Genomic DNA, 27,715 nt, shown 5'->3' on the forward strand with positions numbered 1-27,715 from the left:
GGCTCCCTGGGATATGTAGTTCGCGACAGGACGAGAGGAAATACTGCCAGGTTTTTACCACCTCTCGCCCATTTATTTACTTTTCCGTCACCACTTTCGGGGGACAGATAAACACCACAGATGCCCATCAAAGGGGCGCACGGGTCTGGAGGCGCAGCTCAGGTTTTTGCGTTGGTCACCCTGCCCTCCGCACGTGCAGAGAGCAGGCATAAAGCACCTTGAAAGGAAGGTGCTGTCAATGCTATCCGACGACCTGTCGCCGGGCACCGCAGTCCAGAGCGCTGTCCTCGCGCGCTCCGATGGGACGAGGGACGCCGGCCCCAGGGTAACCGGAGGCGCCTCGCGGGCCGCGCGCTGGATGCTGTGATCCAGGTCCGGAGCCGGGTTCCGCCGCGGCCGCAGCGACCCGACCCCACCGGACAGGCCAGAGGTACCCCGGGGCGGGGGGCAGGGGCCGAGGTGGCGGCCAGCTTTGCGCCCTGAGCGCCTGGCCCTCCGCTGGGCACCTTGGCGCCGCCGGCCCGGCCTGCTGCCACTCTACGCGCAGCCATCTGGGCATTCAAAATTTTTATTTAATTCTATACCAGCCTGGGCTGCCAGGGGTCATCGCCTCTCTGGAGCCCCGTGGCGTCCAGATGGAGGCCACTGCATGGGTGCCCGCTCTCCTGGGAAGGAGTAGGGGGAAAAGCTGGGTCGCAGGGGGATGAGAAGGACCAGGGAGAGAAAGGCCTAGCCCTCTGGTGAATAAAGCTCGATTGGGAGGTGTCCATCTGGATACCGGTGACCCCTATGCTGCCGTCGGTCTCCACGCCACGCTGGGCAGGGTCCGGGAACCAGCGCGCGGCGGCTGTCGCCTTCCCCTGCATGCCCGCACCCGGGCCCGGGCCGCCGCCAGGAGTCACGGGCGCACCGCCCTGGTCAGCTCGGGAGTCGGACCCGGAGCCGCCTCCTCTGCCTACCTCCCTCTTGCCAGCTGCCCCGAAAACCCAGAAGGGCCGGTGGCTCCGCGCCAAGGCGGGCCTGGTCGGGCGCCAGGGCGGGGGGTTTCTTTCGTATTTTCTTTTGTGCAATTGTCATTATTAATGATATCGACTCGTTTACTCAAACACTCGAATCGGAACTCCAGCTCTTAGCCCAGATGCAGCAATTGCCCGCGGGCCGCCTTTAACACCGACAGCGTCCCTGGGCCCGGGGCAAGTATGTTCGAGGCGGTCACCCCCGGGCCTCGGCGCGCTCCCCCTGGTGGAGTGCCTCGTCTTCCGGCCGGTGAGGGAAGGTGGAGGCGGGAGTAGGGGCGAGGAGGCCTCGGCGGCCCTTGGGCGGTGCGGACCGGGGACTCGCGGTCCCCGCGACTCGCGCTGAGGCGCGGGCTGGGGTGGCAGCGGGCAGGGGGCGCAGCAGCGCTCCTTCCTCTCCGCCCGCGTCTCCTCGGCGCGCACTGGTTCTGCGCGGCCGGGGCTTGGCCTGCGCGACTGTCTCCTCAGTCCTGGCGGACTCCGAGCTGGCCGAGCCACGAGCTTGTCAGAGGACGGTGGTGGGAACGCTCCCGGCCTCCCCAGGAGCGCGGGCTGGAGGCTGGCGCCAGGCGCGGAGGACTCCCGGTATCTTTTGACAGGCGGGCGCCTCGGCTCTGGGGACCCGCAGGTCTGAAGGGGAGGAAGGGGCCTGGAGGGCGCGGGAAGACACTGGGTAGGAAGGGTGGCATCAGCTCGGCTGGGGGCTGTGCGCCTCTGGTCTCGCCCTCCGGCACATATTCGACCTTTACGAGGTCACCGGAGTGCCCCTGCTCCTCAGTTGTCTTCTATACAGAATATGGATCAGGGTATTTTGTCATATGAAAAGGCTTTACTGAAGAGGGTTTTAGAGATGTTTGGTTCTCTCATAAACTTGATACTTGAGAATATAGACAGAATATAACCAGAAAAGTCTATAACCTAGGCGATGAAGATTGGCTTTACAAATGGACGTTTATTTTACAGAACACTTCTTTCAGTGACTTTGAACAATCGTGACTCTGGCGGTGCTTTTAACGCTTGCCATTTTATAAATTTTTGCTTTGGATACAAGCAAAACATATTTCTATTGCTTATGACGTGATTTTATGTGTAAGCTATTAGTTGAGCCTGAGGTCCTGCAGTAATTCTTAGTAGTAAATCTTTTTTTTTGTTTTTTGAGACGGAGTTTTGCTCTTATCGCCCAGGCTGGAATGCAATGGCACAATCTCAGCCCACTGCAACCTCCGCCTCTCGCGTTCAAGCGATTCTCTAGCCTTGCCTCCTGAGTAGCTGGGCCTACAGGCATGCGCTACCACGGGCGGCTAATTTTGTATTATTATTATTTTTTTTTTTCCAGTAGAAACGGGTCTCACCATGTTGGCCAGGCTGGCCTCAAACTCCTGAACTCAGATGATCCACCTGCCTCAGCCTCCCAAAGTGCTGGGATTACAGGCATGAGCTACCGTGCCGGCTTAGTAGTAAATCTTAATATAGCAACACCTCACTTGCCTGGAAGAGGGAACCTCAATCAATCAAAATGAGGGCCTACAGGAATGCCTGACATGATGCAAACACTTAAAAGTTATCTGTTGAATGAGACGTCTACAAATGCTAGGCCCTGGGGATACAATAATCTGGAAAACCAGACTTGCAGGATGCAGACGTTGATCATATAAACAGATACGCACAGAATTAAGTGTAAAATTGCCACCTGGTAAGACCTGTGCGAGGAAGGTACTGGAGTCTCTACCCGGTGACCTGGCCTAGTTTGAGAAGCCAAGAACGTTTCCCCTAGAAAGTGACATTTCAGCTGACATTGGAAAGATGAATGGGAATTAACTAAGTAAGGGAGATAGTATTGGGAGAACCAAAAAGTAATGTGGAGCTTGGGGAGTGGGGGAAGGGAATGAGATGGAGCTAACCAGATAAATCTAGGGACCATCAGGAGTTGGCCTTTTGTTGTAAGAGCAGAGGCTTTCAGGCAGAGGAGTTCTGTGATCATATATATGTAGCAAACTTTATTTTCTAATATCTCTGCACAGGTCAGGTTAGAAGTGTCAACTCACTGGGAATGGTTTATAAATAGAGAAACAAAAGGAGTTACAAGATGAGTCAAAACAGTGACAGCTCAGTCTATTAAGTGGAGGGACAAACTGCCTCTCTATATCTCAGTATTGTCTATAATGATTCTGTTATTAGTATTATCAGTAATAAATTGTGCTTAGTGTACTTTAAGAAAGCTAGAATCTGAGCAAAGTACTGAGGATGCAATAATAGAAGCCCCCTTCGCCTCTTCGGGCTCTCACTGTAGTGAGAAAATAGACGTGAGACAGTGTGGAAAGAAAGTAAACACTAGCAGTGTTTGGGTCGTGGGATTTGGGTAATTTCCATTTTCCTGTAATATATTTTGGTACTTTGCATTTTTTTGTAATGTTTTGCTTATAAAATCTATGAATATTACATTTTCAAAGAGAAATTTACATAAATATAGTTTCCAATGAGAATGTTTCATGCCCTTGGATTTTAGTGACAGTCAATATAAAATGCATCCTTATGTTGATGATCTTCATTTTTTTTTGCTAAAACTTCGACCAAAGAGATCATCTTGTTCAGTGACTATTATTTAAAAGCAAACAAACCAAAAACACAAATAAAACCAGACTGTTACTTTTTTCTCTCTTTCCTTTTTTTTTTTTTTTTTTTTTTTGAGACAGAGTCTTGCTTTGTTGCCCAGGCTGGAGTGCAGTGATGTGATCATAGCTCACTGTGCAGCCTGAAACTCCTGGCCTCAAGCGATTGTTTCGCCTCAGCCTCCCAAAGCACAGATATTACAGGTATGAGCCACTGTGCCTGGCCCACACTGTTACAATTTATATTAATTGAGTGCTGTGTTCTATCTTTAGCTTCCAGGAAGCTCATCCCCAACTTTTGTGCTTAAATGCAGCCATTTCCCTTTGCCTGTGTTTTTGATAAGAAATGGCGGGATTGCAGTCCATGGCTGGGGGCATGGTGGCTGGGCATGGTGGCTTGTGCCTGTAATGGCAGCAATTTGGGAGGCTGAGGTGGGAGGATTGCTTGAGGCCAAGAGGTCAAGACCAGCCTAGGCAACATGGCATGACCCAGTTTCTTTAAAAAAAAAAAAAAAAAAAGATTATTCTATATATGTTCCAAATGAGCATACTTTTACAATCCCTGCTGAGCGCAGTGGCTCATGCCTGTAATCCCAGCACTTTGGGAGGCCAAGGCCGGCAGATCACCTGAGGTCAGGAGTTCCAGACCAGCCTGGCCAACATGGTGAAATCCCATCTCTACTAAAAATACAAAAATTAGCCAGGCATGGTGGCACCTGCCTGTAATTCCAGCTACTCCAGAGACTGAGGCAGGAGAATCTCTTAAACCTAGGAGGCAGAGGTTGCAGTGAGCTGAGATCCCGCTATTGCACTACAGCCTGGGCAACAGGGCGAGATTCCATCTCAAAAAAATCAAATCAAATCAAATCAGATCCTTACACTGTCACACAGAGAGATGGTCCCACAGGCAAAATTCCATTCAGTGTGAGGAAGGAAGCTCTGGGAAAGTGGAAGCCAAGTCTGAGATGAGGATATAAAAGGGGCGGTGCCTGGAACATTTCTGTCTCCCCACCAAACTCACTCCAATAACCTTTGCCTATTGCTTCTCGCCCAGACCACATGCTCTTTCATTCCTCACCTCCCACAGCCCACCCCCACGACCCCAATACCACAAATACCTACCTCTCTGTCCACCACACTGATGTAGAGAAAGGCATGAAGATCACAGATGAGAAGTAGAAAATGCTGTTAGGACACCTGCTAAGAATCAGAGCAACTCTGTCTTCCAAAAAGATAAGAGTTTGGTCTGAACAACGCCAGGTACTGAGCTTCCCTCTGCCATTATCATTGCACCACCAGATGAATAAGGAGACAGCATCAGCACTTCCACCTGAGGACCCACTACACCTACTCCAAGATTTTTTTTACCAAAAGAAAGTGAAAGTTTTCAAAGTGAAATCACGGGAGGTTCCACCTTTTGTGGTAATGTTCCTATCCAACTGACCCTCCTGCAAACAACTATAAACTCTGCAGAAATTCTTTTAAAACTGAAGGGTTTTTCTTTTTGTTTTTGTTTGAGACAGGATGGAGTGCAGGTCGCCCAGGCTGGAGTGCAGTGGTGCGATCCTGGCTCACCGCAACCTCCGCCTTCCAGGCTCAAGCAATTCTCCTGCCTCAGCCTCCAGAGTAGCTGGGATTACAGGCACACGTCACTACCGCCTGGCTAATTTTTAAATTTTCAGTCGAGATGGGGTTTTACCATGTTGGCCAGGCTAGTCTCGAACTCCTGACCTCAAATGAGCCACCCGCCTCAGCCTCCCAAAGTGCTGGGATTACAGTCGTGAGCCACCACACCAGGCCTAAAAACTGAAAGGTTGAATAGAGAAAAAGCATGCTTTAAAAGCATTTTTTAAGTAAAGAAAATGGAATTTTGCCTAGCACATGTGGAGTCCTAATATGCAGCTCTGTTTCCTTAAATTCCATGAAAGCCATGCAATACCTTTGCTAGTTTCTCCTCACAGATCAGGATAACCGAGGGGGCTCTTGCGTGAATCATCTTCTATTTCTTGCAGCCTAACTCAGAGGCTTTTGTTGTTCAATATTTGTGTGATGGTTTTGATACTATTTTTTTGTAACCCATGACAGTTATTTTTATTTCTAATTTTTTAAGTAAGCAAATGGGCAGAGATATTAACTGGTAAAAGTTCAACTGATCACCCAGGGTGGATTGAATCTCTCGACTGATGCTCTGTTGCTGGAGCCCTGAGAAACCCACATACCCCGCCTGGGCACCTGCCTGGGGTTGTCTGCTGCGTGACCTGGGATGGTTCAAATCACCAAGGACTTCCTCTGGTATAAATCTTCAGCTTCCTTGCATGCCCTCAGTTGCTATTTAAGCTTTCTGTTTTCTTCCCTAAAGGAATCAGTTTAGACTTGAAATTCAGTTTTTCCTGAAACTGATCAGAAGTTAGTGACACCTTGATTGGATCCATTTTTCTGTCAGGTGATGAATCTTTGAAAAATTTCCTTTCTGTATTCTTTGTTGATTTAAATCTGTGGTCATTATTCATTATGTACCCTATATGCCTATGTACTTAAAAAATCTTGCTAATGCATTATTTTTTAGACAACTTTATGGAGGTAAAATTCACACACTGTATAATTTACCCATTAAGTTATGCAATTCATTGGCTTTTAGTGTATTTACAAAGTTGTGTGTTCATTGCCACAATCATTTATAGAATATTATTATTACAAAAAGAAACTCCATCACCCCCAAACCTCAAGCCCTAGGCAACCATGAATTTACCTTCTGTCCCCATAGATTTGCCTGTTCTGGACATGTTATACAAATAGAATAATACACTATCTGATCCTTTGTGACCATCTTCTTTTACTCACTATAATGTTTTCAGGGTTCATCCATGTTGTACCATGGGTCAGTACTTCATTTCTTTTCATTGCCAAACAATATTCCATTGTATTGATATACCACATTTTATTTATATGTTCATCAATTGATAGACATTTGGGTTGTTTCCATTTTTTTGGTCATTATGAATAATGCTGCTATTAACATTTGTGTGAAGATGTATTTTTCTTGTCTGTCATGGATATATACCTAGGCATGAAATTGCTGGACCATATGGTAACTCTGTTTAATTGTTGGAAGAACTGTTTTCCAAACAGCTGGACCATTTTACATTTCCACTAGCAGTGTATGAGGGTTATGATTTCTCCACATCCTCACCAACACTTTTTCTTACCTTTTTGATTATAGCCATTCTAGTGGGTGTGAGGTGTTATCTCATTGTGGTTTTGATTTGTATTTCCATGATGGCCAATAATACCGAGCATCTTTTCATGTGCTGATACTGAGCATCTTTTTATGTGCTTATTGGCCTTTTATTTTATTTTTATTTTTATTTTATTTTATTTTATTTTTATTTTTGAGACAGTGTCACTTTGTTGCCCAGGCTGGAGTGTAGTGGCGCGATCTCGGCTCACTGCAAACTCTACCTCCCAGGTTCAAGCGATTCTCATCTCTCAGCTTCCCTCGTAGCTGGGACTACAGGCACGTGCCACCATGCCTGGCTAATTTTTGTATTTTTAGAAGAGACAGGGTTTCACCATGTTGGCCAGGCTGTTCTCGAACTCCTGACCCCAAGTGATCCGCCATTCTTGGCCTCCCAAAGTGCTGGATTACAGGCGTGAGGCAGAGGTGGGCGGATCACTTGAGGTCGGGAGTTTGAGAACAGTCTGACCAAGATGGAGAAACCCCATCTCTACTAAAAATGCAAAATTAGCCGGGTGTGGTGGTGCATGCCTGTAATCCCAGCTACTTGGGAGGCTGAGGCAGGAGAAACACTTGAACCCGGGAGGTGGAGGTTGCGGTGAGCCAAGATTGCGCCATTGCACTCCAGCCTGGGCAACAAGAGTGAAACTCCAACTCAAAAAAAAAAAAAAAAAAAAAAAAAAAAAAAAAAAAAAAAAGGGCTATTTGCTTTTTAATTATTTTTTAATTATTTAAAAATAATTTAGTGCATTATTTTAGACTAATTTAAAAAATAAGATAGTGATCATGACTCCAGTCATATAGTAGTTGTAAAATTAATATAGAATGAAGGCATATGTATGCATAAAACTTGCTATGCTTTTTAGTGCTGTTTGTGTATCTGGTGGATTGTTGATCATTCTTTTTCCTTCCTCTTAGGAGCTCATTTTGTGACTCTCAAACTTTTATAGCATGCTGTAAACAATTGTCAAAGTTGTTTATCAAGAAACAGAAAAAGTTGCAAGTTCTTTCTAGTAATAGAAATTTTACACCGCATTCAATGCCTAACGTTGCAGAAACAGAAAGGTCAAATGATTCTGGAAATGGTGAGCACAAATCTGAGAGACAGTCACCTGAAGAGAATCTACAAGGTGCTGTAAAATCTTTCTGCACAAGTGCCTCAGGAGCACCCTTGGGTCCCAAAGGAGATGGTCATTATCCATGGAGTTGTCCAGTGACTCATACTCGGGAAAAAATTTATGCCATCTGTTCGGACTATGCCTTCCTCAACCAGGCGACCTCAGTCTATAAAACTCCAAATCCATCCCGCTCTTCTTGTCTCCCTGATAGTACCTCTTTATCTGCTGGAAATAATTCATCAAGATACATTGGTATCCCGACTAGTACATCGGAAATAATCTACAATGAAGAAAATAGCTTGGAAAACTTATCCAACAGCCTAGGCAAGCTACCTCTTGCATGGGAAATTGATAAATCTGAATTTGATGGGGTGACCACAAATTCAAAATACAAAACAGGTAAGAAGGGAGCCATGAGGTTCATATGTGAAAATAATGAGAAAACAAACACTAAGTGTTGTTTAATCTTGCCATTACACAGTAAAACAAACACTGTGTCTTGTTTAATCTTGCCATTACACATAGTTTCCTTTTATAATACTAAATAATGAACATGGCTATCATCTTGTCTGTCACTGTAGTTTTGGGAAAGTAACCTTGACATAGGGCTTGTAGTTCATTACAGGGTTTCCACTGGAAACTTCAAGCATAACCTTTGTATTAAATTATTTTGAGAGCTTTGAAAATCTAAGAATGTTGTACAATGTTTAGATAAACAGATTATAGCTTAGAAAAGGTTAATAATATGGCTAGAATAACTTAGTACTGTTTCATAGTTTTATAGGCATATGAAGTCACATTTCCTGACCAAACATCTCCTTTTCCTACTATGTAATGTTTTAGCTTTTTTTGGTTAAAATTTTTGAGGCACCCAGCAAAGCCTCCATGTACCAGTGAGTGGGTTGTATACTGCTCAGTTTAAGAGGATGCTGTTTACCTAGGTTGTGCATAACTTTCGCAGTTGCAATGGGGTGGTCCTGTGGCAGATAGAAAGACTTGACACTTCTTTCTTTTGAATTCAAAGTAATACAGGAATTTTATGAGGCAGGTACTGCTACCCCCATTTGTAGGTGAAGAAATGGAGGCTTAGAGGGGATAAATTTCTAGACCGAAGTTGCAGAGTTAATAACACGTCAAACTAGGATTTGTATTTTACTTCTAGGCTTCTTTGATGATTTTGTAAAACCTTAATGCTTCTGCTTGTTCATCTGCAAAATCAACTTGTTTCATAGAATGTTATGTAAATTTGTAATTCTCAAAGGTAGGAAGGGGATTTTGCTTTTTTGTCTAAATTTGTAAGTAATGAGCCTGTAGTTTTCTTTTTGTCTAATGCCTTTGTCCAGTTCTGGAATTAGGGCTATGCAAATCTTTGAAGAAAAGTTGGGAAGTGTTTTTTCCTCCTGTTTTCTGAGGATTTTCAGAGAGATATTAAAATCTCTGTGTATAATTATGGAGTTGTCTTGATTTCTGTTAATTTCTGACGAATTTTAATTTATCCATGTCATTTAAGTTGTCAAATTTGGGGGCTTAAAGTTAATGTTATCCCTCTAACATCTAAGGAATCTTTATTGACAACTCTTTTTGCATCCTAATACTGGTAATTAATTTATTTTCTCTATTTTTAAAAACTGATCAGTCTAGCTAGGAGTTTATCAATTTTGTTCATCTTTTCAAATAACCAGCTTTAGCTTTGTTCATTTTCTCAATTGTTTGTTTTCTATTTCATTGGTTTCTGCTCTTTATTATATCCTTCCTCTGACTTACTTTGGGTTTACTTTGTTCTTCATTTTCTGACTTCTTAAGATGGAAGCATAGATTATTGATTTTAGACTTTCCTATCATAAGCATATAATACCCCGAATTAGTCTTTAAGTACTGCTGTAGCTGCAGCCCACAAATTTGATATGCTTATTATTATTATTTAATTTGAAATATTTTCTAATTTCCTTTGCAATTTATTCTTTGATACATGTATTACTTAGATGTATGCTGTTTAATTTCTAGATATTAATAGTTTTTCTAAATATTGATTTCTAGTTTAGTTCCATTGTGGACAGAGGGCATATGCTCTCAGTCTTTTTAAACTTACTGAGGCTTGTTTTATGACCCAACATATGGTCTATCTTGGTGAATGTACCATGTGCACTTGAAAAGAATGTGCATTCTGCAGTCATTGGGAGTATCTATAAATATTATTTATGTCAAAGTGTCTGAAAGTGTCATTCACATCTTTTGTGTCTCTGCTTAACTTGTGTCTTTTCTATCAATTGCTGAAAGAAGGGTGTTAAAAATCTTCAACTATGATTGTGAAGTTGTCTTTTCTCCATTTAATTTCTTTTTAAAAAACTAATACATGTTTAATAACAGAAAATTTACCATCTTAACCATTTTTACGTGTACAGTTTAGAGGCATTAAGTCCATTTACGTTGTTGTGCAGCCATCATCACCATTCATCTCCAAAATTGTACCCATTAAACAATAAATCCTCATTCCTTCTCTTCACACTCCCTCGAAACCACCATTTTACTTTTTGTCACTGTGAATTTGACTATTCCAGGTACCTTATATAAGTGAAATCATATAGTGTTTGTCTTTTTATGACTGGTTTATTTATAGCTACCCCTGCTGTCTTCTGGGTGCTGTTTGCTTTGGATACCTATTTCCATCCTTTTACTTTCAGCCTATTTGTATCTCCAGATCTAAACTGAGTGTTTCAGAGACAGCATATAGTTAGCTATTTTTTTCTGTTTCTTTTTTTGTGTGTGAACTCACATATACAAAAACATATTTTTTTAAACCCATTCTACCAATCTCTGCATTTTGAGTGGAGAATTTAATCCATTCACATTTAAAGTAATCACTGATAAGGAGAGACTTTTGTCATTTTGCTACTTGTTATCTATATATAAAAACTCTGTTCCTATACTGCTTAATCTCCACCCACTTTCAGTTACTGATGTTATAAAATTACATCTTTGTACATTGTGTGTCTGAAAACATAAACTAATAATTTTTATGTATTAATCTCTTAAATAATGTGGAAAAGAAAATGTGGAGTTACAAACCAAAGTTATTATAATAATAGCTTTTTTATTTTTACTTTTTATTTTGAAATAGGGTCTTGCTCACTTGCCCAGACGGGAATGCAGTAGCACGACTATGGCTTCCTGCAGCCTTGACCTCCTAGACTTAAGCAATCCTCCCACTTCAACCTCCTGAGTAGCTGGGACTACAGGTGCACACCACCACACCTGGCTAATTTTTTAAATTTTTTGTAGAGATAGAGTCTCACTATATTGCCAGGGCTGGTCTTGAACTCCTGGGCTCAAGCAATCCTCCTGCCTCGGCCTTCCAAAGTGCTAGGAATACAGGCATGAGCCACCGCTCCTGGCCTACTACTAGCTTTTAAACTAATAATAATTTTTCAAAAATGTATTAGTCTCATAAATCATATGGCATACAAAAACTGGAGTTGCAAATTAACAAAATAACACTGGCTTTTGTAATTGTTCGTGTATTACCTTCACTCAGGTAAATTTATTTCTTCCCGTGGCTTTGAGGTACTAGCTAATGTCCTTTGATTTCAAACAACAGGAATCCTTTGGCATTCCTTACAGGGCAAGTCTAGTGATAATAAACTCTTTCAGTTTTTGTTTGTCTGGGAATGTCTGAATTTCTTCTTCACTTTTGAAGGACAGTTTTGCTGGATTTAGGAATCTTGTTTGAAATTTTTTTCTTTCAACACTTTGAATATATCAGCCCACTTCCTTCTGACTTCCAGTTTCTGATGAGAAATCTGTTGATATTCTTATTAACAGTCCATTGTATGTGATGAATTGCTTCTCTTGTGGTGCTTTTAAGAGTCTGTCTTTGTCTTTTTGCAATTTTTAAATTTTTTAATTTGAGGCAGAGTTTTGCTCTTATTGCCCAGGTTAGAGTGCAATGGCACGATCTTGGCTCACCACAACCTCCACCTTCCGGGTTCAAGCGATTCTCCTGCCTCAGCCTCCCAAGTAGCTGGGATTACAGGCATGTGCCACCATGCCTGGCTAATTTTCTATTTTTAGTACAGGTGGAGTTTCTCCATGTTGATCAGGCTGGTCTCGAACTCCTGACCTCAGGTGATCTGCCTGCCTCAGCCTCCCAAAGTGCTGGGATTACAGCTGTGAGCCACTACACCCGGCCTTGCAATTTTATTATATCGTATATTGGTGTGGGTCTTTCTAAGTTCATGCTACTTGAAATTTGTTGAGTTTCTTGAATGTTTACATTCATGTTTTTTAAAAACAAATTTGGAAAGTTTTTAGCCATTATTTGTTTGGATAATCTCTCTACCCCTTTTTCAGGGTCTTCTCTTTCTGGAACTTCTGCAATGTGTAGGTTGGTCCACTTTATGGTGTCCCCAGGTCCCTTAAGGTCTGTTCACTTTTCTTCAGACCTTTTTCTTTCTGTTCCTCATACTCAGTTATTTCAGTTTTCCCATCTTCAAGGTCACTAATTTTCTGCCTGCTCAAATCTGCCTTTGAATCACTCTAGTGAGTTTTTCATTTCAGTTATTATATTTTTCAGCCCAATAATTTCTTTTTGGTTTTCTTCTAAGTTTTCTATCTCTTCATTGATATTTCCATGTTCTTCATACATACATCTTTCTTTAGTTCTTTTAGCATCTTTAAGATAGTGGTTTTAAAGTCCTGTCTAGCAAATCTGCCATTTGGTCTTTCCAGAGATGGTTTCTGTTGGTTTATATATTTTTTTGTTTCTTTGAATGGGCCTTATTCTGTTTCTTGTGATTTTTTGTTGCTGTTGGAAACTAGACATTCAAATGTTATTTAATAATGTAGTAACTCTGGAAATCAATACCCCCCTTTCCCAGAGTTTGTTGATTTTAGTTTTTGTTTTTTGATTGCTATAGGCTGTTTCTATGCTGGTAATCAACCTGAGGTATACATTTAAGGGCTTCTCGGGGAAAAGCCCCTGCCTTTCTCTGAGTGTGTACAGTGATTTTCTAAATTTCACTGTATAAGTGATTTCTTCTGAATATACTGTTTTTGAAATGTCTGACTCCCTAAAGGGAAAATGAAGAGAAAAAAAAATAGAACAAAAAAACCACACCAAAGGTGCTGGCCCCTTAAGTCCTCTGGAAGTTGCTTCAGTTGTAGTGGGAGGGGCTTGCAACACTGGAGGGAGAGTTGCAACAATGGCTGACCCCCTGTATCTGTGCTTTCAACATCAGAAGCAGCAGTCAGCAATCAGAACACAGGTTCCCAATTTTAGTAGGACATGGACCTTTTTGCCCACCATGGTTCCCACAAACTGCCTGGAGCTTCTCCAGGAACATGTGCCCAGTTGCCTGGACTTGGGGATAGGTACTTGTACCTTGCTATGTCCTGAAATTGACCAAAATTTGCATTTACTGTTCAGGACTTCCTCTGAAAGTTGCAATCCTTTGAATAGACTCTGGAATTCCAAAATATTTACATCAGACAGGTTCTGCCAGTGCAGTTGTCTAAGTGGGGAGACAGATTCCTGGTGCCTCCTACACTGCACTTAATTCTGTTAATTTTTTAAAAAATGTAATTTGAAGCTCTGTTATTAAGTTCACGCACATTTATGAGATTTATGCCTTCTTCCTGAATTGACCCTTTTATCATTATGAAATATATTTCATTATTCCTGGAAATTTTTCTTGTCTGAAAGTTACTTTGTTTGATATTAATAAAGCTCCTCAGCTTTATTTTGATTATGTTTGCATGGTATATATTTTTCCATCTATTTATTTTAGTTCTAGAATTTACATTTTTATAGCTTCTGTTTCTTATCTGAGATTTGCTATATTTTTCATTTATTACAAGAGCATTTTATCTATGTCATAATGCATAGTTATAATGTCTACTTTAATGTCATATCTGCAAATTTCAAAATCTGGCTAATCTCAGAGTAGGCCTTATCTTTTTTCTTGAGAATAAGTCATATTTTTCAGTTTCCTTATATGTTCTATAATATTTCGTTGTATCCTAGATAGTGGGACTATTATGTTATGGCAACTCTGGTATATTCCTTCAAAGTGTTGATTTTTTTTTTTTTTTTTTTTTGGTTTTGGGTGGCAGTTAATTTGGTTGAACTAAAACTGTAAATTCTGTCTCCTTGGTACAGCTCCAACCATCTCAGTTCAGTTCCTTTAGCTGTGTTGCTTGGGTTTGCTCCGTGCATGCATGGTCCAGGGGTCAGTCCAAGATTTGGGCCAAATTTATACACAGAATTTGGGTCCCCTCTTCTCTGTGGCTGTCTTCTTTGTGGGTTCCCTCTCACCTCACTTTCAGTGATGGTGATTGCACAGGACTCTGTCCTTTGGTTCTTCCAGTAAAAAAAGACAGTGGATTTTCTGCTTTTATTTGCTCTTCTCATACCTTTTTCTAAAAGTCAGTGTGGTGAATACATATATTTGTGTGTGTGTGTGTGTGTGTTTGGTGTTGAGGCTGTGTGTGTGTGCTGTGGGTAGGGTGAGAAATGGAAGAAGGAACTCGGTAATGAGAAGGAGCAGTGGGCGAAGGTTCTTGGAGCTGATGTGATGGGAGGCAGAAGGTGCTCTTTTATGTTCCGATGTCGAACTGAGCTTTCACTTTGATGTGGCTTCTTTCCCTCAAATCGAATCAACTTTTGCCTGTGGGACCTGCTCTTTCTGTGGCAGTGCGGAGATTTTATGAAGTATGCTCATTTGGACCGTATATGCTCATTGATCCCAGGGGCAATCGTAGATTCAGCAAAAAGAGAATGGGGGCAAGGTCATGGAACCCTAGAGGAAAGTGTGAGTACAGACTGTTTGCAGAGCCTATCAAGGTCACACATTTCCATGTTTCATTAGCCTTAAAATTTTAAGTGGCTGGGAAAACTACTTAGGGAATTAAGTCATTATTAGGCAGTAAAGACATCTCAAGAAATGTGAGAAACTCATTCTTCTGTCATCTGACTCTCTAAGAGTCATTTTACCAGTCAAGGAAATTTGGCACAATGAGATTTGGCGCAATTGCTCACCTTTGCCAGTGATGTTCAGCTCTGTGAAAAATGTGTTCTCTGTAAAAACTTAGAGAAAATAATTAAAAGGGTTGAGCACAGTGGCTCACACTTGTAATCTCAGCATTTTGTGAGGCTGAGGCAGGTGGATTGCTTGAGCTCAGGAGTTTGAGACCAACCTGGGCAACATAGTGAGACACCAACTTTATTAAAAATACAAAAATTAGCTGGGCATGGTCACATGCACTTGTGGTCCCAGGTACTCCCAAGGCCGAGTAGGAGGATTGCTTGAGGCCCGGAGACTGAGGTTGCAATGACTGGAGATTGCATCACTGCACTCTTGTCTGGGCAACAGTGCAAGACCTTATCTCAAAACAAACAAACAAACAAAAAGAATAATTAAAAGGAAGGTGAAACATTGTTTCTTGACTTTATAGTCTTATTATTACATTTTTACAGAAATTCCCTGGTAATAATAGTTCCTGAGTTCCAGCTGTTCCTAGGTGCCAAATGGTTTCAGTGTAGAGTATCTTGAAGGAATAAAACCGATCTCTTTCTATGTTTGCTTATTAGGTGCATATGTATATAATCTGTTTTATAATTTATGAATGACTCATAAAAATGAAATATTAGCCTTCAGTTAATTTTTATAACAGAACTGTTGTAAAATAGAATATCTGTGAAAGATTAAAGTATTTGAGCATAGCTATCTGAAATCTTAATAGTATTTTAATTAAATGAGGCTTGGATATTATTTATTGATATTTTACTTTATATACCTTTTTTTACTAGATATTTCACTAACAATTTAGAAATAAAACATATAAAAAGTATAGGGATGGATACCCCATTCTCTATGATGTGGTTATTTCACATTGCATGCTTGTATCAAAACATCTCATGTACCCCATAAGCATGTACACCTACTATGTACTCACAACAATTAAAAAAATTAAAAAGTACAAATTCTCACTCTTACTTTTGGCTCCCCTTTTGTCTAGCTCCCAATTCTCCCTTCCCCAGTAGTAACCACTGTTGTTTGTCTTGAGGGTCTTTTGGAGAATGTATGTGTGTGCATGTATGAGTGTGTGTAGGTACATGCATACATACATGCATATATGCACACAGGAGACTTTGCTTTTCATTCTAGTTTCTGTGCTAAAGTTGCATTTTTGTAATGTACATATGTGCATCATTCTTCATTCATTCTGTTGTCTCTGTAAGCCCAGAGATATTTTTAAACATCACATCATCACATTATTGGATCTGGTGCTTTTACTTTCTTAACAGAGTTGCATTAATTTGGTTTTATTGTTTTATAGAAAGCCTTCATTTTCTGGAAAGTGGTCTAGTTAAATTTTTTACTGTCGATAATTTGATTTTCTAGATGTGGCTAAAGATTTAGTGATTGTGACCGTTTCACCAACTAAGTGACTAGCTCTGGAGTTGGAGTATAAGAATGTGACATGAAATAGAATTCATGGTTGTTTAAATTTGTTTTTATTCTCTCTTTCTGTTTAAGGTAGGGGACTATTATTGAAAATACATGTATTACTTCACTGTGTTTGCAAATATCATTTTTAGAACCGGTGGCAGTTATTTATTTATTGTTATTTTTTCTTTATACTTTCTCAGCAGAATTATTAAGGCAGTTACTTCTGAATTTTGGTGTATAATTTTTGTCATTTCAGTTTACTTCATCTTAAGCATTCTGCTTATTTTATACTCTTGTATTCTAGGCAATGCAAAGAAACAAGTTTCCAAGAGAAAAACTTCAGATAAAAAGGGAAGATATCAGAAGGAATGTCCTCAGCATTCTCCTCTTGAAGATATTAAACAGCGGAAAGTATTAGACCTTAGACGATGGTGACGTTATCAGTTTTTATTTTTTTCATTTTTGAAATATGTAATATATGTTGGCAATAACTTAGCAGTTTACAAATTAATACATTATATGTATCATAAATATTTTTATTTCTAAAATTATTACCAGGATTTCTGAATCTTTAAAGTCTACCACAGATGTTTGAAGTAGATTAATCATGTGCTATGCTGGTCTTTCCCAAACTCGGCTGGTCATTAGAGTCATCTGTGTGACTCCACATAACTGCCATCTAGATTTAACAATGATTAACCTTTTGATGTAGTTACATACTTAGCTTTTCATTGCTGAAGAATTTTCAAGTAAGTGACTGATTTTTATCATATTTAATCTCAAGTTACCTAAGTATGCATCTCTAAAAAATGACTTTTTTCTACTTAACCACAATACTTTTGTCATACCTAATAAGATTAACAATAGTTCCCTAGTGTCTAATTCCCAGGCTAAATTCACATTCCCCAGATTGTTCTGAAAAGGTCTTCACATCTGTTTGTTCAAAGTGCGACCCAGTTGTGAACCACATGTGTGCGTGTCATGACCCATAATTGTCTCAATCTAGGACAGTCTCCACCCCACGTTTCCCCTTTTCTTTTTAAAATTCTGTTTATTTTAATCAACAAATGATAATTGTAAAGATTGACTTATTGAAGAGACTTGGCCAGATATTTTGTAGAATGTCCTACATTCCAGATTTGTTTTTTCCTTTTAGTTTCCTAAATTATTCATCTAACCTCAATATTTCCTGTAAACTGGAAGTTGAATATAAAGACTTGGTTAAATTCCAGTACAACATTTTATGCAAGAACACTGCTTAAGTGGGCCCTCATACTTCAAACGTTTCACATCATAAGTCACATGGTATCTGATTACCTAATCTTAGCAATTCTAAGTGATTACTGGGTTAAGGTGGTGACAGTTGTATTCTACATTGATGAGTTCTTTCTTTCCCGTCTGCTACCCTCAAGTAATCAGTAGGGTGACAGAGTGGCATTAGGTAATAGCCAGGTTCCATCAACTTTTTACGTTATGGGTTTAGCCAAATGTATTGACAACCCAAACCCATTGATGATCCTTGTCTGAATATTTGTTGCAAAATGGTTACATATCAAAATTCCATTTTTTTTTTTTTTTTTTACTTTTATTACCCAGCCTTCTTCTGTAGCTTTCATTGATCAACTGGGGCTATTTGGTTATCTTAAAATACAGTTCCTAGTCTAAGGAAAACAAGTTTAATTCATGACAACTTTTCTGTGTGACTGACTCTGATTGGGGTTTGTAAAATTCCTTTGTATGACATTTTAGAAATATATTTTTATCACTTATTTAATACATATTGGACCCTTTGCTGTAGGCTGAGAAACAGAGATGCACACAACATGGTCTTTGTTTTCCTAAGGTTTACAATCCAGTTGAGGAGAGGGGACTACACAGAAAAATGTGAAATATCTTAGGCAGTTTGTCATGTGATGGGTATGAATCACTAATTAACCATGAAAGGAGGTAATGATCACCAAAATGCTTTACTAAGGTCCTGGGTCTTAAGGGAGGGAATACGAAGTGTTGCAGGGGGTGAAGGGTCTTTGAAAGGATTATAGCAAAGTGTCTCTGGAATGTGGGTAATGAAGAGTAGAGTAGCTTGTCTAAAGGGAGGCTCAGAGAAGCCAAGAAACCTGCCAATGTCACATGGCTAATAAGTAGAAGATCTTGTATTGAAGCTGAAGAGTCAGACTCAACATTCATGCTGTTTCCTTATAACACATGTCATGATCTGTTTCTTAGATATCAGGCTCAATATTAATTTTGTTTTCTGAGTTAAAGATAAGTCATGGATGATTTCTTAACAAAAGGAACTTTTATAACGATAAATTTGAAATAGTTTGTACGGAATAATGGAGAAGAGACATTAAAGTCAAAAACATTCATTTTAGTTTCTTTGAAAAGAAGGCTTTGCTCGTTTGTGCTTCTAATCACTTAGATTTAAGCTTTGTTTCAACAACAAATCTGTGTAACTACATGTTAATAGTATAACATGTGAGGCCATGAAGGCTAGGACTAGGAAGGATAGATGAGAGAAATGCCCTGAAGGGAAAACATCACCAGGAATATAAGCCTGTTTTCCACCGAGACTATTACAACATTAGGTTAGAATGGAAAGTCCCATAGAAGGTAGTAGAATGTTGGTAAACAGTTTAACCTGGTTATAAACAAGACTAGGAAACAAGTTGAGATTGATGAAAAAGTATGAAAAATCTTAAGAGAAATCCCCCTTTCCCTCTGCTTTTAAAAATTCTTTCAGGCCAAATGTAGCGTTATGAGAAAAAATATACACATGCATGTAATACTTTGTTAGTAAATATATGTAAAGATAAATTTTGTAAAATATAAAACACTGTTAATATTGGACTTGAAAAATAATCCCCAAAATTGAACTCTGGCAAAAATATTCACAGCAGAAAAAAAAATCAGTAAATGAATGAGTTGCTTGTGTTTTATCAGCATGGACCATATAGCTTATGATGACAGAGCTGTTAATAATCACTTGTCCACAAAGATCTCTTAGGTTGGAGTTCACATTCATATTTAAACAACTAGGGCAGATTACTTGAATAAGGACATTAGTAAATTGCTCATATGTTTCCAGGGATGGGGGAAAGGGGAAAAAGGGAGTTGTGTTGTTCAATAGGTAAAGAGTTTTGTTTTTGCAAGATGGAAAAGTTCTGTTGCCTAACAATTTGCATATAGTTGACACTACTGACCTGTACACTTAAGAATGGTGTACATGATAAATTTGATGTTGTGTGTTTTTACCACAATTAAAGAACAAAGCAAAACTGAGGGAGGACTCAATAGATTTGACAATGAGGTGTTGAAGATAGCACTTAGTATGTTAAGTGACAGTTATTATCTTTTGTGTGTCATTTTGTGTAGTTGAGTCTACAGATTTAGGGGTCCTGGAGCATGTTCTCACTTATAAGTGGGAGCCGAACAATGTGAACACATGGACACAGGGAGGGAACAACACACATTGAACCCTGTTGGGGGGTGGGAACATGGGAAGGGAGAGCATCAGGAAAAATAGCTAATGCACATGGGGTGTAATACCTAGGTGATGGGTTGATAGATGCAGCAAACCACCATTACACACGTTTATCTATGTAACAAAGCTGCACATCCTGCGAGTGTACCCTGGAACTTAAAAAAAAAAAGATTTAAGGATCATGGTTAACTTGTATGTTTGCCAAAATGCATAGTATATATACATATACAAATGCGTATATGTACACATGCTTATGTCTAATTTTTCATTTTGTGATTAATTTTCAGACAACACTAAAGTTGCTCTTAGTGATGATAGGTCTTGTTTCTTTGTTTCATTGTGGCTGCTTCTTAGCACCTTCTTTAGAAAGCAGTTAGGAGAAGATCATTTGAAAGTCAACGAGTATTGTGGGTTATTGTTAAGCTGATTTAACATTGTCTCCCCCTACAACCATGCTTGACTAGCTTCGCATTTGGCCAGGTGCAGTGGCTCACATCTGTAATCCCAGCACTTTGGGAGGCTGAGGTGGGAGGATCACAAGGTCAAGAGATTGAGACCATCCTGGGCAACATAGTGAAACCATGTTTTTACTAAAAATACAAAAATTAGCCGGTTGTGGTGGCGCATGCCTGTAGTCCCAGCTACTTGGGAGGCTGAAGCAGGAGAATTGCTTGAACCCGGCAGACGGAGGTTGCAGTGAGTCGAGATTGCGCCACTGCACTCCAGCCTGGGCGACAGAGTGAGACTCCATCTCAAAAAAAAAAAAAAAAAAAAAAGCCAACCTATTTCTTCTTAAAGCAGAATAAATAAATAGTCTGTCTCTTTCTCCTTCTGTTCGCATTCACCCCAGTTTCTTCTCTTGAATCTTGACAGTTTGGAAAATTATCTGGATTGCTTAGTGCCACTGAATCATGCCATGGAAGGATTTTGTATTTCATTTTTAAAATTCTCTGTGACAGTAGCACTGCTTCGTGGCTTCTTGCCCGGGGATTTTAGATGGACAAGTGGGTAATAAATGGATGATTTTTAGTTTGGGTTGGAGAATTTCTCTGAGAAGTTGACACGTGGGGGCAATGCTTTGTTTCTCCTGTATTTCTAAAGTTGCAAATAATCATGTATGTAGTTCAACCAGGAGTTTATACCAAACTTTTAATAGGTGATGTCTAAATTTATGTATCATTAATTTTTTTCCCTTTGGTTTAGATAACATCCACTTTAACTGGTAGTTAGTTATACTTAGCTATTTTTATTAAAGCAGGTGATTTATTGTTATTTTATATTTATGACATGATTAATAAGTGAATATGGAAGATTTTACATTGACTTAGGGGATCAAAGTTTTCATTACATTAACACCCTTAATTGCCATGAGTTTTCTATTTGTAGCATGCATATTTTGTATTCATTCAAGTGAAGAAAACAGTTTTTGTTTTCTCAGGTACTGCATAAGCCGACCACAGTATAAGACTTCTTGTGGCATCTCCTCATTAATTTCTTGTTGGAATTTCTTATATAGCACAATGGGAGCTGGAAAGTAAGTATGTCAATTTATCAGTATCCTCAAACTCCAAAGTAATTCGATGTTGCTTTTTCTATAACAGAAAAAATTTTAAGAATAGATTTTTTGTAAATTAAAAAACCCTGCTGTATTTTAGTGTAAGTCTTTTAACTTAAAATATACACATGTATTATTTTCAATAAAATAAAAATGAGCTGGATGCAGTGGTTCACACTTGTAATCTCAGCACTTTGGGAGGCCAAGGCGGGAGTGTTGCTTGAAGCCAAGGAGTTTGAGACCAGCCTGGGCAACAAAGCAAGATCCCATCTCTACAAAGTAAAAAAGTAAAAACAAGTAGCCAGGCACAATGGCATGTACTTGTAGTTCTAGTCTCTTAGGAGACTGAGGCAAGAGGATCACTTGAGCCAAGGAGTTTAAGGCTGCAGTGAGCTATGATCATGCCACTGCACTCCACCCTGGGTCACAGAGTGAGACCTTGTCTCTAAAAAAATAAATAAAATAAAATAATGAAAAATATTACTAAAATTATTTGCAAATCAGACAAACATATTAACATTGAGATAGGTTGTATTTGCATATGACTGGAATTGAAAAATGAAAGGCAATGAATGTTTCTTTTGTAGTCTTCCACCTATTACCCAAGAAGAAGCTTTACATATTCTGGGCTTTCAACCTCCATTTGAAGATATTAGGTTTGGTCCTTTCACGGGAAATACAACACTTATGAGGTATGAAGACCCTCTAAGAGGCAATACCGTGTTTCTAGTTTTGCAAAATGATAATGATGTAGATATGTGTTGATAGCAAAGCATGTATTCAGCTGCTGGGCTTCAACCTCTCATGGGTATACCAACTTTGGGCTATGCCTGGATTTCTTTAGAATTGGAATAATGCCATCTTTGTTGTAGAATTGTTGCCATGAGCAAATCTTCTTGTTATTTTCAGGTGGTTTAGACAAATTAATGACCACTTCCATGTAAAAGGATGCTCTTATGTTCTATATAAGCCTCATGGGAAGAACAAAACAGCAGGAGAAACTGGTAGGTAAACATATAGAAGATTTATACACACACACACGCGCACACACACACGGTTTAGAGTTCATCTCAAAGACTGGCTGTTTAGCTTCCTGGGACATTATGTAAACCCTCAATACAGTCTGTTACTTGCATGTAATCTGTAGGGCACTTTCTAATACGCAGTTTAATATTTTGCCTCTTCTCACCTTTTTATGTAGAACCTTTAGAACTTTAAGGTATATCACAAACACTACTCTAACATATTGTATTGTTTGGGTCCATGGTGTGTGTGTGTGTGTGTGTGCGCGCACATGCTAGTAAAACTCTAAGGAAGCAGCATGGAGTTAGCAGTTTTTCTTCCTGAGAAGGAATGTAAGGATTTGAGAATATTTGATGTTAGACCTGTGTGGTAACATATAATGGCAGGAAAATAGATTGTGAAAGTGACAAAGTTTTGCTATAAAATAGTCTTGGTTATAACAGAAATATTAATGGAGTTGATCTCAAGGATTATTCTAGTTATGTGCTAATTAAATAATTGGTACTATTTAGCAATTTCCATTTTTAAAATATTACAATCTTTTGACTATAAATCAGAAAACTATAATACATTGTTAAAGAAAAAATTATTCTGACACTTGTTAATAGGGTGAGGAAGACTTTATTTAAGACTTGTGAAAGGTGTATTGTAGTAGGGATGAGAGATCAGGCTCAACTCTGAATACAGCAAAGACAGCTGAGACTTTATAGCCAATGGACACAACAAGGGGTTTGGGGGTGGGAAATTACTAAGAGGGGTAAGGGTATGGGGATTCTTGCTAAACTGGTCTAACAGACTTCTTGCTAAAGGCAGGTCAAGGTCTGAGACATCAAGAGTTGGTACGGGAGGCCCGTGAGGAACTTGATTAGATATTAAGAGTTGTGGGTTCTCTCTAAACTGACTTATCAGGATTCACGCTAAAACTGGACACAGAAGTCAAAGGTCCAGGACCGTTTGAGAAGAAGACTCAAGGATTAATCAAGAAGAGAATTGTTATCAATAGAGGGTATATGGTTTACCAAGGTAAAAGACTGAGCACAAAGTCAGATATCTTTCTGTTGACCTATATTGGGGATATCGAGTCGGTTATTGGAGGCAGGCTTGGAGATTACATGTTGGTTTCTACACATACTAGTTTTGTGACCTTGAACAAGTCACTTGCTGAGCCGTGATGTAGACCTTTTATCTTTCTATATTTGTATAGGGTCAGTGTGAGGATAAAAGGAGACATATTTGTAATGTACTCAGCACGCTGTGTTACAGAGTAAGGACTCAGTAAGTGCTAGCATTTATTCCTACTGACTAAATTCTATGCATTCACATGGGGCCTGTCTATCCCTCTGGAAAACACAGCTTTAAATGCTGTGTTGCTATTTATTTCTGTTTCTAGTGAGACTGTAACCACACTACTCTCAGTAGGTGACCAGGCAATGAAAAACTAAGAAAGGATATATTATCCTGTTTCATAATTTTCTCTTCAGCTGTGTCTAGTTTGCTTTTTATACTGTCTACTGAACTTGAGTTTTTTAAAAGAGGTTTTCAATCATTTTTATTCTAAAATATGTAGCTCTTTGAAAAATATGCTTTAAAAAAAATCTCATTCCTTACTCATATTTTCAAATCCTTTTATTTTTTAAATCTATTGAAACTTTTTTCCTCTGTATTTGGTGTAATGTAAGAAATGTGTATATATCCGATTTTGCTGTCTCTTGTTTCTTCTGGATCTTATTTGAGGTGTCTTCGTGTGCCATGAAAAGAAAATGCGTAATCTGGCATTGTCTTGTATAGTTCTTGAATGTTTACTTCCACAAGATGTGCTAAACCTTTTTCTGGTCCAAAAGATTTTCACAGTCATTCTCTAGTTATTAGAAGGTATAATAATGATTCTGTCAATTGTGTTCATTAAAAGTTTTATAAAATGTCTGCCAATGACATTTTACACCCTGTAAACCGAATACATGGCAGTTCAGTGAAAGCAAGTGAAAGGGTGAGGGTATCAAGGCACAGTAATTAGCAACCTGAGCCCGCACCACCATGTGGAGTTCCTGCCCCTCTCTCAGGGATAGCACATGTGTGACCCGGGACCTTTGGATGTAGGGTTGTATAGTGTAGAGAGCATCCACACTCAATCCACAGAATAAATACTAGTAAAGCTTAATTTCTTTTTAAAATATGAGGATCACTATAAATAAATGTTCTGATATTTTGTTTCTGTGCCCCCAAAGGGGGTCATCTTGTATAACCACCTGGATGTGTCAGTACTGAAAATCATTAACCTAGAGGAGCAGTAGTTGGCAAACATTTTTAAATAAAAGGCTTGATAGTAAATATTCTTGGCTTTGAGAGACACATGGTTGTGGGGCAGTCACAGCTGCTTGATACGGCAGCCATAGACAACATGTAAACAAATGGATATGGTGGTGTCCTTGGAAAAACCTTACTGATGGACCTGAAATTTGAATATCACATAATTTTCACATGTCACAAAATATTATTTTTCTTTTGAAATTTAAAAAATTTTATTATTTATTTTTTAGAGATGAGGGTCTCATTCCATCCACTAGGCTGGAAGGCAGTGGCTGTGATCATGGCTCACTGCGGCCTTGAACTCCTAGGCTCAAGTGATCCTTTCCCCTTAGCCTCCCAAGTAGCTAGGACTACAGGTTCATGCCACTGCATCTGGCTAATTTTAAATTTTATTTTTAAATTTTTTTCGATTAAAAAAAATTTTTAGAGATGGGGGCTTACTATGTTGCCCAGGCTAGTCTTGAACTCCTAGTCTTAAGTGATCCTCCTACCTCGGCCTCCCAAAGTGCTGGGATTACAGGCATGAGCTACTGTGCCTGACCCTTTTTTCTTTTGATTTTTAACAACGTAAAAACCATTTTATCTTGCTGCCCATTTCAACACAGGCTGCAGTCTGCAGACTGGATTTACCTGTTGGTGGGACTTTGCCAACCCCTCACCTAGAGGATGAAGCTTAAATTCCTGAGCATGGTGTTTGAGGGACTGGGTTTCGAGTATCCTGCTCCAACCTGCCTCCCCTGGTGTTCAGCCATGCTGGGCTCCTCGCTGTTTCCCTGTTCTTCACAAGGTACAGATCATCCTTAGGCCTATGTGCCTCACCAATGAGATGCCCTGCTGTGGAGCATGTGGAATGTGGGATTTCATATCTTTGTGATTGGATTCCTATGTATTTGTTCATCCTGGACTTCAACATAACAAATGGATATAGTGGTGTCCTGGGAAAACTCGGAGGGGGGGCGGTGGCTTTTTCTTCTGCTTGCCAGGCAGGATTCAATCCCTTCCTCTCCTGGGTTGTCACAGCAGCACGTGTGCCTCTGGTAGAACCTTGATTTCGTTGCGAGGTAATTCTTGGTGCACCATATGGTTTCATGCAGAAAAACTACAGTTACCTTCCTTGACGATCAGGCCAAGTTCTTACTCATTTTTGCATCACAGTGCCTGATACTTAGGTGCTCAATAGGAGTTAATTTAATGAATTCTCAATTGAGGAAATGAGGCAGGAGGAATTCAGGAGATTGGGGTTAGGAAACTTCTAGGAGAGAATTTTGTTGTCCATTCCAAAGCTGGCATTCTTCCTTTGCAAGAGCTCTCTCTTGTGATGTGGAAAGGAAAATGTTTTGTTTTTCCCTTTCTGTAGCTCATCTTTCCTTCTGGCTCCTACCTGCTCTCCCCTCCCCACACTCCCAGACACACACTCACCTGCACCTGTGTGCTAGGTCGGCCCTGCTTTCCATCAGAACCCAGTGCATCCTCCTTCTGTCTTCTGGAGTCTTTCAGTTGACAGTTTTTCAAGTGTTCCTAAGGACGGAAATGAGCCAACTCATTGAATCTGATGTTTTCAACTTGACATCTTAGCAGTGCCTTGAACATTGCCTTTTACATTATAAACAGTAAAATATTAAGACTGTCTCAGAATCACTTCTTAATTGATTCATAGGGTGGCTTTATATCTCTTTTAATGGGGTGTGGACCAAAATGCATGCCTGGGAGTATAGAAATGATCACTGGAGCGAATGTCATACTTACATGTCAGACATAATGGAAAGCTATTACAATGCAGTTCTCAGTCTTGTGTCTCAAGACTGCATTATGAGTAGGGCCCTGGGAGACACCAGAACAAGACTCATAATTCCTTTTACTTGTTTTCTTTTTGTCTGCTGATTATAAGAGGACTTCATTAGAGCAGTTCATGGCTTTTTCTATTAATATCAGCAGTATCTAGATAGAGTGAGAAGATAGATGAAGAGATGGGTCAGTGAAAGTAAAGGAAAAGAGGGGAAGCAGGAAGACCAAGAGAAATTAGAATAAGAGACAAAATCTATCAAAGAAACTCTGGGTATTGAGGATACATCAGCTATATAAATTTAATCAAATTCCCAAAGTAAGAACATATAATTTTTAAATTAATGGAATGGAATAAAACACTAAAAGGGCCATGGAGAGAGTTGACTTAGGAACCACTATTCTGGAATTTTAAAAGATTTTTGATCAACTGTCCTGTCCAACTTTAAGATTTTATACTATGATCTTGCTAGAAATTCTCATTTGTAGATCTTTTGAATATCTGTACTTTATTTATTTTATTTTCCAATAGTCTGGTACCTCCCAAGTTCTTTGTGACTTATTTAAATGTAATGATTTGGTGCATGTGTTAACCAGTTCCCTTAATAATCAGGATGTGTAGCATTGGGTCCCAGTGACTTTTTTTTTTTTTTTTTTAATCTATGTGTTTAAATTTCCTTCAGCATATATTCACACTTTTTCATTGAGGAATGGGATAAACTACCTATTTTCCTTAACTTTTTTTCTTTTATTTTGTTAGGAGGTTGAGGTGGTTACTGTAATTTCTTTGAGTAAGTTTTAATGTATTTTTCAAATTTTATTCCTACTTTCATTTTTTTTCCAGAATATTCGACTTCTTACTGCTTTTCTGTGTGCATTTCTGGAAGCATAATTAATCTGCCTACTCCTCCTGGAATATTTTTGTCTTTACCTTTGCTAATTGGGGGAGCCAATTAAGCCCTGCTTCATCTCTGATATGTTCCTTGACCACCTTAGCCCTGGATTCCTCTAAATCCCTGTAGTACTGATTATTCACACCCATCATTTTCCATTTGCTATGTGCTATGTTTTATTATGTTTCACCTGTTTAATGTGAGTGTCCAGCTCCTTGACCATAGGGACTGTTCTAAGTAGCCCTT

At 39.5% G+C, this 27,715-nt stretch overlaps 1 protein-coding gene across 7 annotated transcripts in view; it reads left to right on the forward strand.

Annotated features, from left to right (window-relative positions):
• The first annotated feature begins 8 nt into the window (after nt 1–8).
• BIVM (basic, immunoglobulin-like variable motif containing) overlaps nt 9–27,715 on the forward strand; it is a 40,257-nt gene continuing 12,550 nt past the window's right edge. For 2 of the 7 annotated variants that reach the window (XM_050766671.1, XM_050766676.1), the window contains exons 1-6: nt 4,012–5,917; nt 7,779–8,377; nt 16,730–16,856; nt 21,348–21,443; nt 22,052–22,156; nt 22,374–22,468. In XM_050766671.1, the coding sequence (XP_050622628.1) occupies nt 5,889–5,917; nt 7,779–8,377; nt 16,730–16,856; nt 21,348–21,443; nt 22,052–22,156; nt 22,374–22,468 (1,051 nt within the window). In that variant the 5' untranslated portion in view covers nt 4,012–5,888. Of the gene's footprint in view, nt 431–1,379; nt 1,645–3,736; nt 3,830–4,011; nt 5,918–6,040; nt 6,069–7,778; nt 8,378–16,729; nt 16,857–21,347; nt 21,444–22,051; nt 22,157–22,373; nt 22,469–27,715 lie in introns of those variants that run through there. The other 5 variants (XM_050766675.1, XM_050766672.1, XM_050766674.1 and 2 more) reach the window with 5 other exon arrangements.

The sequence above is a fragment of the Macaca thibetana genome, chromosome 17, assembly GCF_024542745.1.
Source record: "Macaca thibetana thibetana isolate TM-01 chromosome 17, ASM2454274v1, whole genome shotgun sequence".
Classification (NCBI taxonomy): domain Eukaryota; kingdom Metazoa; phylum Chordata; class Mammalia; order Primates; family Cercopithecidae; genus Macaca; species Macaca thibetana.